General features: G+C 42.3%; 1 protein-coding gene across 1 annotated transcript in view; it reads left to right on the forward strand.

Annotated features, from left to right (window-relative positions):
• Window positions 1–1,427: 1,427 nt before the first annotated feature.
• LOC138956030 (uncharacterized) overlaps window positions 1,428–12,500 on the forward strand; it is a gene marked incomplete at its 5' end in the record, with an annotated part of 20,963 nt that continues 9,890 nt past the window's right edge. Inside the window, 9 exon segments of the mRNA XM_070327498.1 lie at window positions 1,428–1,571; window positions 2,216–2,387; window positions 2,747–3,034; window positions 3,360–3,647; window positions 3,943–4,230; window positions 6,145–6,261; window positions 7,820–7,844; window positions 10,494–10,564; window positions 10,878–10,994. Of these exon segments, the coding sequence (XP_070183599.1) occupies window positions 2,938–3,034; window positions 3,360–3,647; window positions 3,943–4,230; window positions 6,145–6,261; window positions 7,820–7,844; window positions 10,494–10,564; window positions 10,878–10,994 (1,003 nt within the window).

Raw genomic sequence — 12,500 nt, forward strand, 5'->3', positions numbered from 1 at the left:
TACACACACACATTTATCCATGGAATCGCATGGTATCTTGTCGAGACGGGGTCAATGAATATGATGACATCGCTCGTCATTGTATTCATTCACCCCGTCGAGACAAGATACCATGCGATGCCATGGATTAATCGGAAGTGTAACGTATATATCCCATGTCCCATCAAAGCTAAACTTTGCTTTGAATTGTCATCACAACGTACAGATAATCTATACCGACATAAACGTCATTACAAGACAGGTACTATATGATTTGTTTGTCGTCTACTACGAATCGAGCCCAGGTGGTTGACACGGAGTGTATAGAAGCTCCAATCGTCCCTTTGTTGACCAGGATAAATGCACAATCCGCTGTCATGTCGACACTGAACCTTGGTTCTTTTTTGCACTTATTTGTTAACATTGTAACGGCATCCCAGAAGAGTGTTTCAGCTGTTTTACTGCCATTAGACCTATGAGCCTAAAATGAAAAGAGACTTTGGTGCCATTTGTTTTTGTTGGGTTCATTCACGAAACAAAAACAAATGACGTCAAAGTCTCTTTCGTTTTGCGTGTAACTTCGTTATGAAGTGTTTTTATGTCTGCATGCGCGTCAAATGTTTTTGGTTTCCGCTGTGTTTGCATGTCTTTCTCTGTTCATAACTCTATATTATCATTTTAGACTTATAGGCAGTGATGTAGAGCAAGCCACTCGAAAGTGGCAGCTAAACATGTGTCTTGAAACAGCGAGAACACTCTTCTGGGCTGCCGTTGCAATGTTAACAAATAAGTGAATAGAAGTAACAAGGTTCAGTGGCAAAATGACAGCTGATTGTACATTTTTGCCGGTCAATGAATTGTCAAACACCAGGGCTACATTCGTAGCAGACGACAAGCAAAGTATGTAGTACCTGTCTCATTGTGATGACGATTATGTCGTTAAATGTTATCTGTACGTTGTGAAGACATTTTAAAGCAAAAACGAGCTTTGATGGTTCACGGGATATATACGTTATATCTCTGATTTATTCATGGAATCGCGTGGTATCTCGTCTCGACAGAGTGAATGCATATTATGACGTTACTCGAGGCTCTGACCCATTCTCGACGAGCTACCACGCGATACCACGGATGAACGGAGGTGTAACTTATACATATTGTCTCATTGTGTAATGTTGCATAAGTGACTTACAGTTCGACAAGTTTCAATTTTGATCTGCACCTGTCCTCACCTACTGCTGTACATTCCTGAAAATGCCAGGACAAATGTATTTACACATGCACGTTTTTGCATGATAATTAGTGTGTGTGTGTGTGTGTGTGTTTGTGTGTGTGTGCGTGTGCGTGCGTGTGTGCGTGTGTGTGTGTGTGTGTGTGTGTGTGTGGGTGTGGGTATGTGTGTGTGTGTGTGTGTGTGTGTGAGCGTGTGTGTGTGTGTGTGTGTGTGTGTTACAGTGAAGGCAGTGTTAGGAGCACTGACAGTCAACTTGAGCAACGCAGGCGGTGGATGGACAGTGAGCGGCACGGTGCCAATCACAAAGGTCTTCTCGTCCAATGGACAGTACAGATGTGTCTGGTCACGAAGACATGGAGTGAGTATTGTCTTTTACTCATATTGGCGTCGTGGTTATTGCATGCAAAAATAGAGAATACTACATGGCTTGCTGTGTCGTACCAGATTTACACGAGTTTTTTTTTTTAAATATTGAACTGCGAGCGAAAGCGAGCTGTTCACTATTTGAAAAAGCAACGAGTGTAAATCTGGTACGGAACAGCAAGCCATGTAGTATTCTGTTTATCCTACATACTGTACTTACGTGTATTTTACTGAAAATGTCCTGCATTCGAGGCAGCTAAATTGAAGACGCTTGTTTTAGAACCTCGATCTCTTCTAAAGCCTCGTGCAATCTATTACGTCAAAGCAAAGAAACGTCACTCTGAAAGTGTGGCGTGACGTGTTAGTTCTAAAGATTCATCGAGGGTAATTAGCGAGCGCAATTTGTGTTTCTATAATGACGTTTGTCTCGGTGACTTTGGCATCATAAGCAGTGGAAAAACAGGTCCCTGCCAGACTTGCTTGACATGACCTCATTTACATGATATACACACGTGTGATTTGAACGATTATTATCTCACGGGTGTCTCTCTCACGTATGTAGGATAAACGTTTGTTTTAATTTGACATTACGATGTTGACATGGTCGTACTACATTACATCTTGTAATCTCTGTGATAGAATGGACAGTACACTGAGGTTGCGACCCAACGTCCGTTCAACGAAACCAACCCTACCCTCGAGGACAAGTCAGGGACCTGTGACTTCACTGACAGACTGTCGGACACCACGGGTACCTATACATACAGGGTGCAGGTCTACCCTGGAGCCACAGAGAAAATAGTTGACATTAGTGAGTACACACACACACACACACACACACACACACACTCACACACACACACACACACACACACACACACACACACACACACACACACACACACACACACACAGAGCCAGCTTGCATAGGGCGCTAGTTTTATTTTGATATTTGAAGGTTACTGCGCAGGTGAAAATGCAACCTAGGAAAACAAATGACAACGAATGTGTATGTTCAGGCGTTCAATCTTCCAAAACAACATGTTACACCATGATTCCCCCCAAGCAGAACACGATGTGTCACCTGTTATGGACATTGAGAATCGTAAATATCAATGACAAAATCTGAACTTAGTGTTCTTATCCGTAATGACCTGTGTCCACTCCCAGCCTCCCCGCCAGCACCCAGCATCAGCTGCACCCCCCGCAATGGCTACGTGTCGGAGGACACAGACGTGAGCTGCACGTGCAGTGGTAGTGTGGGCAGACCAGCGGGACGACTGGTGTGGGTCAGACGGATTAACGACGTGGACACCAGGGTCAAGGAGGGCAGTGATGGTCAGATCTCACTGCCACTGACGATGACCGTCAACAGGAATCATGACGGGAACGAGCTTCGCTGTGACGTGGACTGGTTGACGGACATCACGGGACCCGCCCAGACTGTCAACGTGGCGTGTGAGTGTGTGTTACTTGTTATACCTTGATTCAGCCTTTGTCACTGAAGGCTGTTGAACTTCCCGGTCAAGTAATCAGGATCTTTGAACTATTGTGACATTTAGAACACTGGTACTATCGGGAATCAAATCTAGCGATGTCAATAAACCATGTGCAGAAAGATAAGCATTGTACAACTCAAAATGTGTATGTTTGTGTATGTGTGTGTGGGGGTATTTGTGTGTGTGTGTGTGTGTGTGTGTGTGTGTGTGTGTGTGTGTGTGTGTGTGTGTGTGTGTTCATATTATCACATGTATCTCTGAAGCTGTTATGTCTGTCCCTCCAGACGGCCCAGACAGTGCTAGCATTCCAGAAAGCCCTGTGTTCTACACTGACAGTACAGGGTCACACAATCTGACCTTGACCTGCACACCACGTGACGTCAACCCGACCACTGGACTGACCTACAGATGGACAGGTCGCTGTGCTGGAGTGACCAGTGACAGGTGCAGCTTCAGGCCACGCCCACCCGATGAGAACGGTGACGGTGATGTTGGTGCCACAGTACAGTGTACCGTGACAAACACCTATAACAACAAGATGGCGCAGGGATCCTTCACTTTGCAGTTGAAATGTTAGCAGCGCTTGGTGTATGTGTGTCTACACTTTACACTGTTCCCATATTATGGGCAACAGTTAAGGAACGTGTGTTTGTGTGTGTGTATGTGTCTATGTGTGTGAGTGTGTGTGTCTGTGTGTGTGTGTCTGTGTCTGTGTGGGTGGGTGGGGAGGGGGTGGGTGGGTGGGTGGGTTGGGTGGGTGTGTGGGTGCGCGGTATTGTGTAATACTTTGTCTTTGTGTCGTTGTGAATGAATGGTTTCGGACTAAACGTTTTCAAATATGTTGGTCGATGTGTTTTACCAATTCAGATCCACCTCGCGTCACACCAACAATCCAGGGCTATGTCGACAACACAACTCTCTACCAAGGTGACTCTCTGAACATCAACTGTACCGTAGCTGGTGGTGAACCTCCTGTGATCTCAGTGACCTTGACCTGCACGGGTCACTCTGAAGGTCCCAGCAACGGCCAGAGCAGCAGCCTGAGTGTGACGTCACTGAATGCCAGTGATCATGGTGCTGTGTGCACGTGCAGCGCGAGCTGGGTAAAACCTAAATACTACACTCTGACTGCAACCAGGACCTTGACTGTGTACTGTGAGTATCATGTGGTGTACGTGTGATTATGTGTGTTGCCATGGAAACCAAGGACTTTTGGGTAGGGTCGTTGTCTTAACGGAGCAACATCCCTTTCCGGAGCGTTCCTCGGTGCTTAGCCTTGGTATGCTCTCTTAAATGACTCGGAAGTATGAAATAGAATTCACCGGTTACTGTCTCATCTTTTGGAACTAAGTCCAACAGGAAATACCCCTCTGCGTCCTATAAAACAGATGCCATCACCTGTTTAAAGGGGAAATAACCCTGACCTTCTGGTGGGTATAACATTGATGGCCCTACTGCATGATCGGTTGATTGGTTTCAGGCTGAAAGTGATGGACCCTATATTGGAAGGGCGCTGGTTCTGAGCGACGCTTAGTTCTCGAGATAGGTGTGACCACATGACGTCATTTATACTTTCGTCATCGAAAATCTTTCGTATTTCAATCAGTGTCATTTCCCAGTTCTGTGTTCTGCAGTCGGTTTGACTGACTTGACAAGTTGAGAAAACCAATGACATTTCATTTTTGCGAAGCAACTGAATAGGCAAAGAAAAGAAAGCGTGCAGAAGTATGTTTGGGTACTGCCAGACTTTATGACCAACGATTTCTCCCTTGGAAGAAAATGAAGATGTCTGCTTTTCGTCTGCTGTGAAGTTAGGGAGATTTTACAGCGAACACACGGTAAATTTCAAGTCGTACTGGACAAGAATGTTCTTATTCTTCTTTATTTAAAGTACCATAGATTTGTTCTTGGCCATATTTTCGAGCTGTGCATTGTTATATTATGGAAAAAACACGTTTGAACGCAAATTCGCAAAGACATTTTGATCATTTGCTCCGGAACTGCAATGTCGATTTGCCAAAACAAAAACATCTGGCTCAATATGCGGAAACATGCTGGTAGTGTTATATTTTTTTTAAATGGGTGTGGAAGAACTGCTCATAATTAACATAGCACTCCGGCCCTGTTCTTTTTTTCGTCACACCCAAAACCGTTATTGTTTTGGGCGACGCAGCATTACTAGTCTCATCATCAGAAACAAATCAGGACATAACATCCTCTCGTGCCATGTTCAACCTGAAGCGCTTCTGTTCTGGTGTAAATGTTTGAGGACCTACCTTGCTTAAACTGTCTTCATGAAAAGTGTTCTGCACAGAATGCTCCAACCTCTTTCATGTGAGATGCCAAGTGCCTATCAGCAATGTCATAAATGCCCATTGGTTAATTCTGCATCACCAGCGTGCAGACAGCATCAACGGTTTCTTGAGTTGGTAGTCGATTGGAACTGTATCTTGAAGGAAGTTACATAACAATGTGCCTGTGTATCTTCCGTGAGACGGCTTCTAGCTTGGAAGTGAGTTTTGAGAAGAATTAAACGAAAAGAATCCCCCCGGCAGTATTGACGTCTTAAGGTGTAACATTTAGAGAGAGAGAGAGAGAGAGAGAGAGAGAGAGAGAGAGAGAGAGAGAGAGAGAGAGAGAGAGAGAGAGAGAGAGAGAGAGAGAGAGAGAGACATAGAGAGAGAGAGAGAGAGAGAGAGAGAGAGAGAGAGAGAGAGAGAGAGAGAGAATGACAATTCTTTATTTAACGAGGGCAATAGAGTAAGCAGTGATCTGCTTTATTACATCGAGCCCTCGTCCTAAAGAGGGACTAACTTAAATCGAAAGTAAGTTGATTTTTCTAAAACTTAAATTTGTAAAACTCATTAAAGGTTTCAGTCACCACACACACACACACACACACACACCACACACACACACACACACACACACACACACACACACATACACACACGCACACACACATACGCACACAAGAGAAGAAGTGCAAACAGTTGCTTCTACCTATAATGAACGATGATTCGTTTCAAAGAAAATATATTTATGTTACATTTACCATCGCGGTTGCAGGTAAAGAGCAGACGACAAAACTTAACAGTGCTGCACTGGCCGGCGGGTTGGTAGCGGCAGTTATCATCATTGGTCTTGTTGCTGGAACTTTGATTTTCATAAAGCGGCGAAGTGAAGGTGAGCTTCTGTGTTCTTCACTCTGGGAGACGCATCATCAACTCAGCAAACAAATAGTGCACCCATTGTTGTACCTCAACTAAAACATTCATTCCCGTGTCATTTCATTCAAACTGTCTTTGCTAGTTAAGGCACTCAACTTGGCAGTCTGGCACACTTTTTGGATCAAAGATGTATTCTACAGTGGCCACGTTACAGCCTTCCAAATACGGGTACACCCCTTAACCACCCCCACCCCCCCTGAAATCCATCTAACAAAAACACAAGGTGCCAAATGGGACTGGGTGGCCGAGTGGTAACGCACTTGCGCTCGGAAGCGAGAGGTTGCGTGTTCAGGCCTGGGTCAGGGCGTTAGCAATTTTCTCCCCCCTTTCCTAACCTAGGTGGTGGGTTCAAGTGCTAGTCTTTCGGATGAGACGAAAAACCGAGGTCCCTTCGTGTACACTACATTGGGGTGTGCACGTTAAAGATCCCACGATTGACAAAAGGGTCTTTCCTGGCAAAATTGTATAGGCATAGATAAAAATGTCCATCAAATACCCGTGGGACTTGGAATAAAAGTAAAATAAATTCCATCTCACACGGCATTAAGTCTCAGGAAACATAAATACACGCATGCAGAAAAAAAAAATATGGGTAGCGCCGTATGTATGGCAGCTCGCTTTCCCCGGGGAGAAAGCAGCCCGAATTTCCATGAGGGTAACCTCACTGGACTGTAAATCTTATCCAATCCAATCCATCCAATCCAAATAAACAATATGAATAACAATTCAAAACAGACATAACTTGGCAGCTATGACACACGAGGAGAAAGTCATTTGAAATTGTGTTCACATGTTGTATTCAGCGATACAAGCAAACTGGGATAGGATAAAATAGCATTCACTTATCGGTTTTACGTGCATTGATATTGTGTGCAACTTGAGCTCATTGAAGAGAATACGACTAGCTGGACAAAAGTATGCACGGTTTTATATGAAAGTGACATTGACAGCTTGAGCGATTCGCACTATATCGTACTTTTGAGGACGTTAAAATAGGGTTAAGTACTCTTTTTCTGCACATTGATTCATTAGTCAGTATATGAACTAATGATTTGTTTGGAAGAAATTATTTGTGTCTTAACACTTTCTTTGTAACAAAATTGGGTACATTTCTTGTATTTGCTGAGAAAAGTAAAGAGGGCGACACCTTGTATAAATGACGAAAATGAAGTAAAAAAAACCCAGAGAAAGTAACCTGAATTCCCCAGTAAGCCCTTAACAATCAAGCTGGTGACAGACAAGCACTATAAAAACAACATTTTTCGGAAGGCAAGAGTGCGTTTACGCTGTGCGTAGTAGTAGTAGTGTGTGTGTGTGTGTGTGTGTGTGTGTGTGTGTGTGTGTGTGTGTGTGTGTGTGTGTGTGTGTGTTTAGTGTGTGTGTGTGGGTGGGTGGGTGTGTGTGTGTGTGTGTGTGTGTGTGAAAGAGAGAGAGAGAGAAACAGACAGCGGAGAAGAGGAATGTGTGTTTGTGACTGTTGCTGTGCCATTGAATGTTGTTGAACTACCTTGCAGGCAGCAAAGCCGCGGAACATAATCAGTAAGTATTCAAAGCACATGCATATGGAGAAAAAAAAACATACAAGGCTCAGGTTACGTTTGCTATCTCACAGAAATGTAGACAATTAAGAGAAATTCAGGGGACGAAGGTTGTTTAATACGGGGATTTCGGTGAGGGGGTGAGAGAGAGAAAGAAAGAGAGAGAGAGAGAGAGAGAGAGAGAGAGAGAGAGAGAGAGAGAGAGAGAGAGAGAGAGAGAGAGAGAGAGGGAGAGAGAGAGAGAGAGAGAGAGAGAGAGAGAGAGAGAGAGAGAGAGAGAGAGAGAGAGAGAGAGAGAGAGGGTGGGAGAGAGAGAGAGAGAGAGAGAGAGAGAGAAGGTAAGGTTAGATATTTTGTATTTAATTTTCGAGGGTTGCCATGTACAAGCAATTGCTGTTTGTGTGTGTGTGTGTCTTAAAATACAATCCGTTCTTGTCCCTAAGTGAAAAAGACCTGAAGAAAATTCAGTATTAATACATGAAGTATATGTGATAATGTATGGAGATTCCTGTGAGTGCTGCTTTACACTACCACAAGTTATGTTAACAGTAGTAGTGTACAATGCAAAACGTTGACATGACATAAAGTAATTAGAAAGTAAAATGGTAATGAGCAGAAGAACATAATGTTGATCAGTACAATCAATTTGTAGATCAACTCTAAGTTAGTCTAAGAACTCTAGGCATTGAGTTTCAGACATTGCTTTCAACAAATCTTGGGCTTGATTTATAGACATTTATTCAGGAGCGAGTGGTCAAAAATTGTGTTTGGTGTCGTTGATTTTTTATTACCAATTCAGAAAGAAGATAAGTTGGTGCTTTTTATATTTAGTCAAGTTTTGACTAAATATTTTAACATTGAGGGGGAATCGAAACGAGGGTCGTGGTGTATGTGCGTCTGTCTGTGTGTGTGTGTGTGTGTGTGTGTGTGTGTAGAGCGATTCAGACTAAACTACTGGACCGATCTTTATGAAATTTGACATGAGAGTTCCTGGGTATGAAATCCCCGAACGTTTTTTTCATTTTTTTGATAAATGTCTTTGATGACGTCATATCCGGCTTTTCGTGAAAGTTGAGGCGGCACTGTCACGCCCTCATTTTTCAACCAAATTGGTTCACATTTTGGTCAAGTAATCTTCGACGAAGCCCGGACTTCGGTATTGCATTTCAGCTTGGTGGCTTAAAAATTAATTGATGACTTTGGTCATTAAAAATCTGAAAATTGTAAAAAAAAAATAAAAATTTATAAAACGATCCAAATTTACGTTTATCTTATTTTCCATCATTTGCTGATTCCAAAAACATATAAATATGTTATATTCGGATTAAAAACAAGCTCTTAAAATTAAATATATAAAAATTATTATCAAAATTAAAGTGTCCAAATCAATTTAAAAACACTTTCATCTTATTCCTTGTCGGTTCCTGATTCCAAAAACATATAGATATGATATGTTTGGATTAAAAACACGCTCAGAAAGTTAAAACAAAGAGAGGTACAGAAAAGCGTGCTATCCTTCTTAGCGCAACTACTACCCCGCTCTTCTTGTCAATTTCACTGCCTATGCCGTGAGCGGTGGACTACGAGTATACGGTCTTGCTGCGTTGCATTGCGTTCAGTTTCATTCTGTGAGTTCGACAGCTACTTGACTAAATATTGTATTTTCGCCTTACGCGACTTGTTTATTTATACTTAGGTCCACTATAACTGCTTTATTACGAAGCAATCTGTTCTTTTAAACGTTTGTAATCTTTTGCTAGAAATGCTGTACGTTGAATGCTCGTCTAAATAAACTTAATACAGGGTGACCCAAAACCTTAATACAGGGTGACCCAAAACCTTAATACAGGGTGACCCAAAACGTACAAACTTTAAACTTTGTGCAATTATCATTCAACATCTCAAGCTAATGTACACCAAATATGAAGTAAACTTTTGAAGTAACTGAGGAGTTATTAATGGGTGACATTTTTTTGGGTCAGCCTGTATTTGCTTCCTTGCATTATATTAGCACTTGCAGTGTAACATTGTGTGAATGAATAATCGATACTTGTTTGAATGTCCATGCAAGGTAGTCTCATCACGTGTTATTATGTTTCGAGGAGTGTTTTTCTGTGTCAGAGTGTTTTTCTGTGTCAGAGTGTTAGTCTGTGTCAGACAAATTGTCTGAGTTTCTGTGTGTTATTTAGCTGTGCATTGTGTTAGCTTAAACGCGCTATGGGCCTAGAGCGGGATACAACCTTGTTCATTCTTATTGGTTCTTCCATGACTGAACCGCATTTTTGGATGGAGTCAAATTTCTCCAATACACAACATTTAAAACATAAACGGGTAGTGTCTGCATAAACATGTGCATCACCTCTGGTTAACAATACCCTTTGTTTGTGCTCTTTACTCTAAAATACTAGAAATGAACGTGTGTTTTTCTTCAAGGGAGGAATGTCACCAACTTTTTGGTGTCAAGCAACTGATTTTTAGCAAACTAGAATGGCAAACAAAGGGACAAGACAGAACAAAAGAGCAAAATATGGTTTGGAAACCTAAAACGTTATTTTGTCAGATATGCAACAGACATTTAATACCATCGATTTGAATTATGGTTGTATTTCTAAAATGCCATTCATTCGTTTTTACTGCCATCTTTTATTAGGCAGGCTGCACCCAGTTCTGGCACAGCTGAAAGGGCCGATCGACCCAGCTATGATGTATATGAAATACAAGGTATGGCTTCTTTGTTGCAATGCTTGTTTTCTCTCAGGCGCCAAGCGCTAACATCCTTTTGCTTGTGAGATTGAGGTGAAAAGATCTTGAAAATGGATTTTTCTCTCTCTCTTTCTCTCTCTCTCTCTCTCTCTCTCTCTCTCTCTCTCTCTCTCTCTCTCTCTCTCTCTCTCTCTCTCTCCGCACTGAATAAAACTGTACAATCCAAACGACCAAAGCCATGATTTTAAGTCAAGAGCATTGCGTTTATCGTGTATAAACAGTGTATGATCAGGTACTCTCCAAATGAATCTGAATATTGTGTGTTAACCAGAATTCCCAGCGCAAAACAACTATGAACTGCTGAGGCTTCAAGACGTTCGCGTAAGGTCTGAATACGCTGGTTTCACTCCCTGCGTTAATTCTGGAGCAGATGTGGCCAATGATTCAGGTGAGTTTATTTAAAAAAAACTAAAAAAAACCACGGACGGACAGACGATGTTGGCATTATATAGCATTATGTTTATGTAAACATTATTTGAACATGAGCATATTCTGTCCGAAGCAATATGACGCTGGTTGATGCACCCAGACAAGTAGAATGAAACAGAACAACCTGAGTAGCCTGCTTTAGTTAGAGTCCAAATGAACGATTCTGGACTTTTTATGATTCTGTCTGTCTGTCTGTCTGTCTATCTGTCTTTCTGTCTGTCTGTCTGTCTGTCTGTCTGTCTCTGTCTCTCTCTAATTGTTAGCACTGCAAAATATTTGTTCATTTCCTTTAAAGGCACACTCAGCTTCCTGTAAACCATCAGTTTCCGGTCACAGACACTGACTGTTATTCATGAATGGTGTGCAACTCCTTTACTGAACGATACATTTCTTTTAGTCCCGTAAGTCCGCAAACGGGGATTCATGAATCTTCGCTAGGCCTTTCCTCGCGAGTTACTGTCCAGTAAAGTTAGAGGACTTATCCCCCTCCTCTAAAGTCGCTACCTGTCAGGTAATTTCACTAAAACTGTCCATGTCACTCTTTTCATACGTTATTCAAACCGCCAATTCAGAAAAAATCTTGTCCAAATATTTATTGTAGGTTTATGTCCCTCATGGTCACACAATGGTGTCATTTAAAGGCACAGTAAGCCTCCCGTAAACCATCACAGAGCTCCCCGAGCGTCTAAATACAGTTCAAGCATACTTCCATTTGAACGCTCACCGAACGGGAACATCCTGGCTGCTTTCTGTCGAGCGTGAGACATTTTCAAAGAATTTATTTTCGTAGACTTGTTCGTTAACAACAACGGCGCCTCGTTTTTGCGCTAGACCTAACTTTTAAAATCTAAATAATAAATTGACAGCTTGTTACACAAACATTCTTTAATCATAAAAGAATTCGTTTTTCATCAAGACAAGATCAGAACAATTCGAAGTTGTGAAAGTTTAAAAAAAAGAAAAGCCCGGAAGCAGGGTCACGCAAGGGTCGTAGCAGACGGTTTATCAGTGCAAATCGCCGTTCCTCTCAACAGTCAAAAGCCATCGCTAGAGTTCTTGTGAACCACAGCCGTTTCGTGCATAAAAAAACGTGCTATTGTAGATAAGCTCACATCGAGTCGCATTCATGACTAACTGACGACTGCATTGTGAAAAAGGAAAACTGGATCACACGGGTTCACGATGGCTCAGGGGTAAGATAAACCACGCAAAAATAAATTCTTTGAAAATTGTTCGCTCTTTACGGAGGGCACCTAGGATGTTCTCAATTGGTGAGTGTTTAAATGAAAGGGTGTTTGTACTGTGTGTAAAAGCCTGACCGTATCTGTGATGGTTTACGGGAGGCTTACTCTGCCTTTAAGCACCAATGCATTCAGTATTAATAGCAGATACTGCTCGCGAAAGATTTCAACCGATGCTCGATCATCCTGGCTTTGTGACGAAAGCGTGCTAGCGTCTTGTTTAA

The sequence above is a fragment of the Littorina saxatilis genome, unplaced genomic scaffold, assembly GCF_037325665.1.
Source record: "Littorina saxatilis isolate snail1 unplaced genomic scaffold, US_GU_Lsax_2.0 scaffold_727, whole genome shotgun sequence".
Lineage (NCBI taxonomy): Eukaryota > Metazoa > Mollusca > Gastropoda > Littorinimorpha > Littorinidae > Littorina > Littorina saxatilis.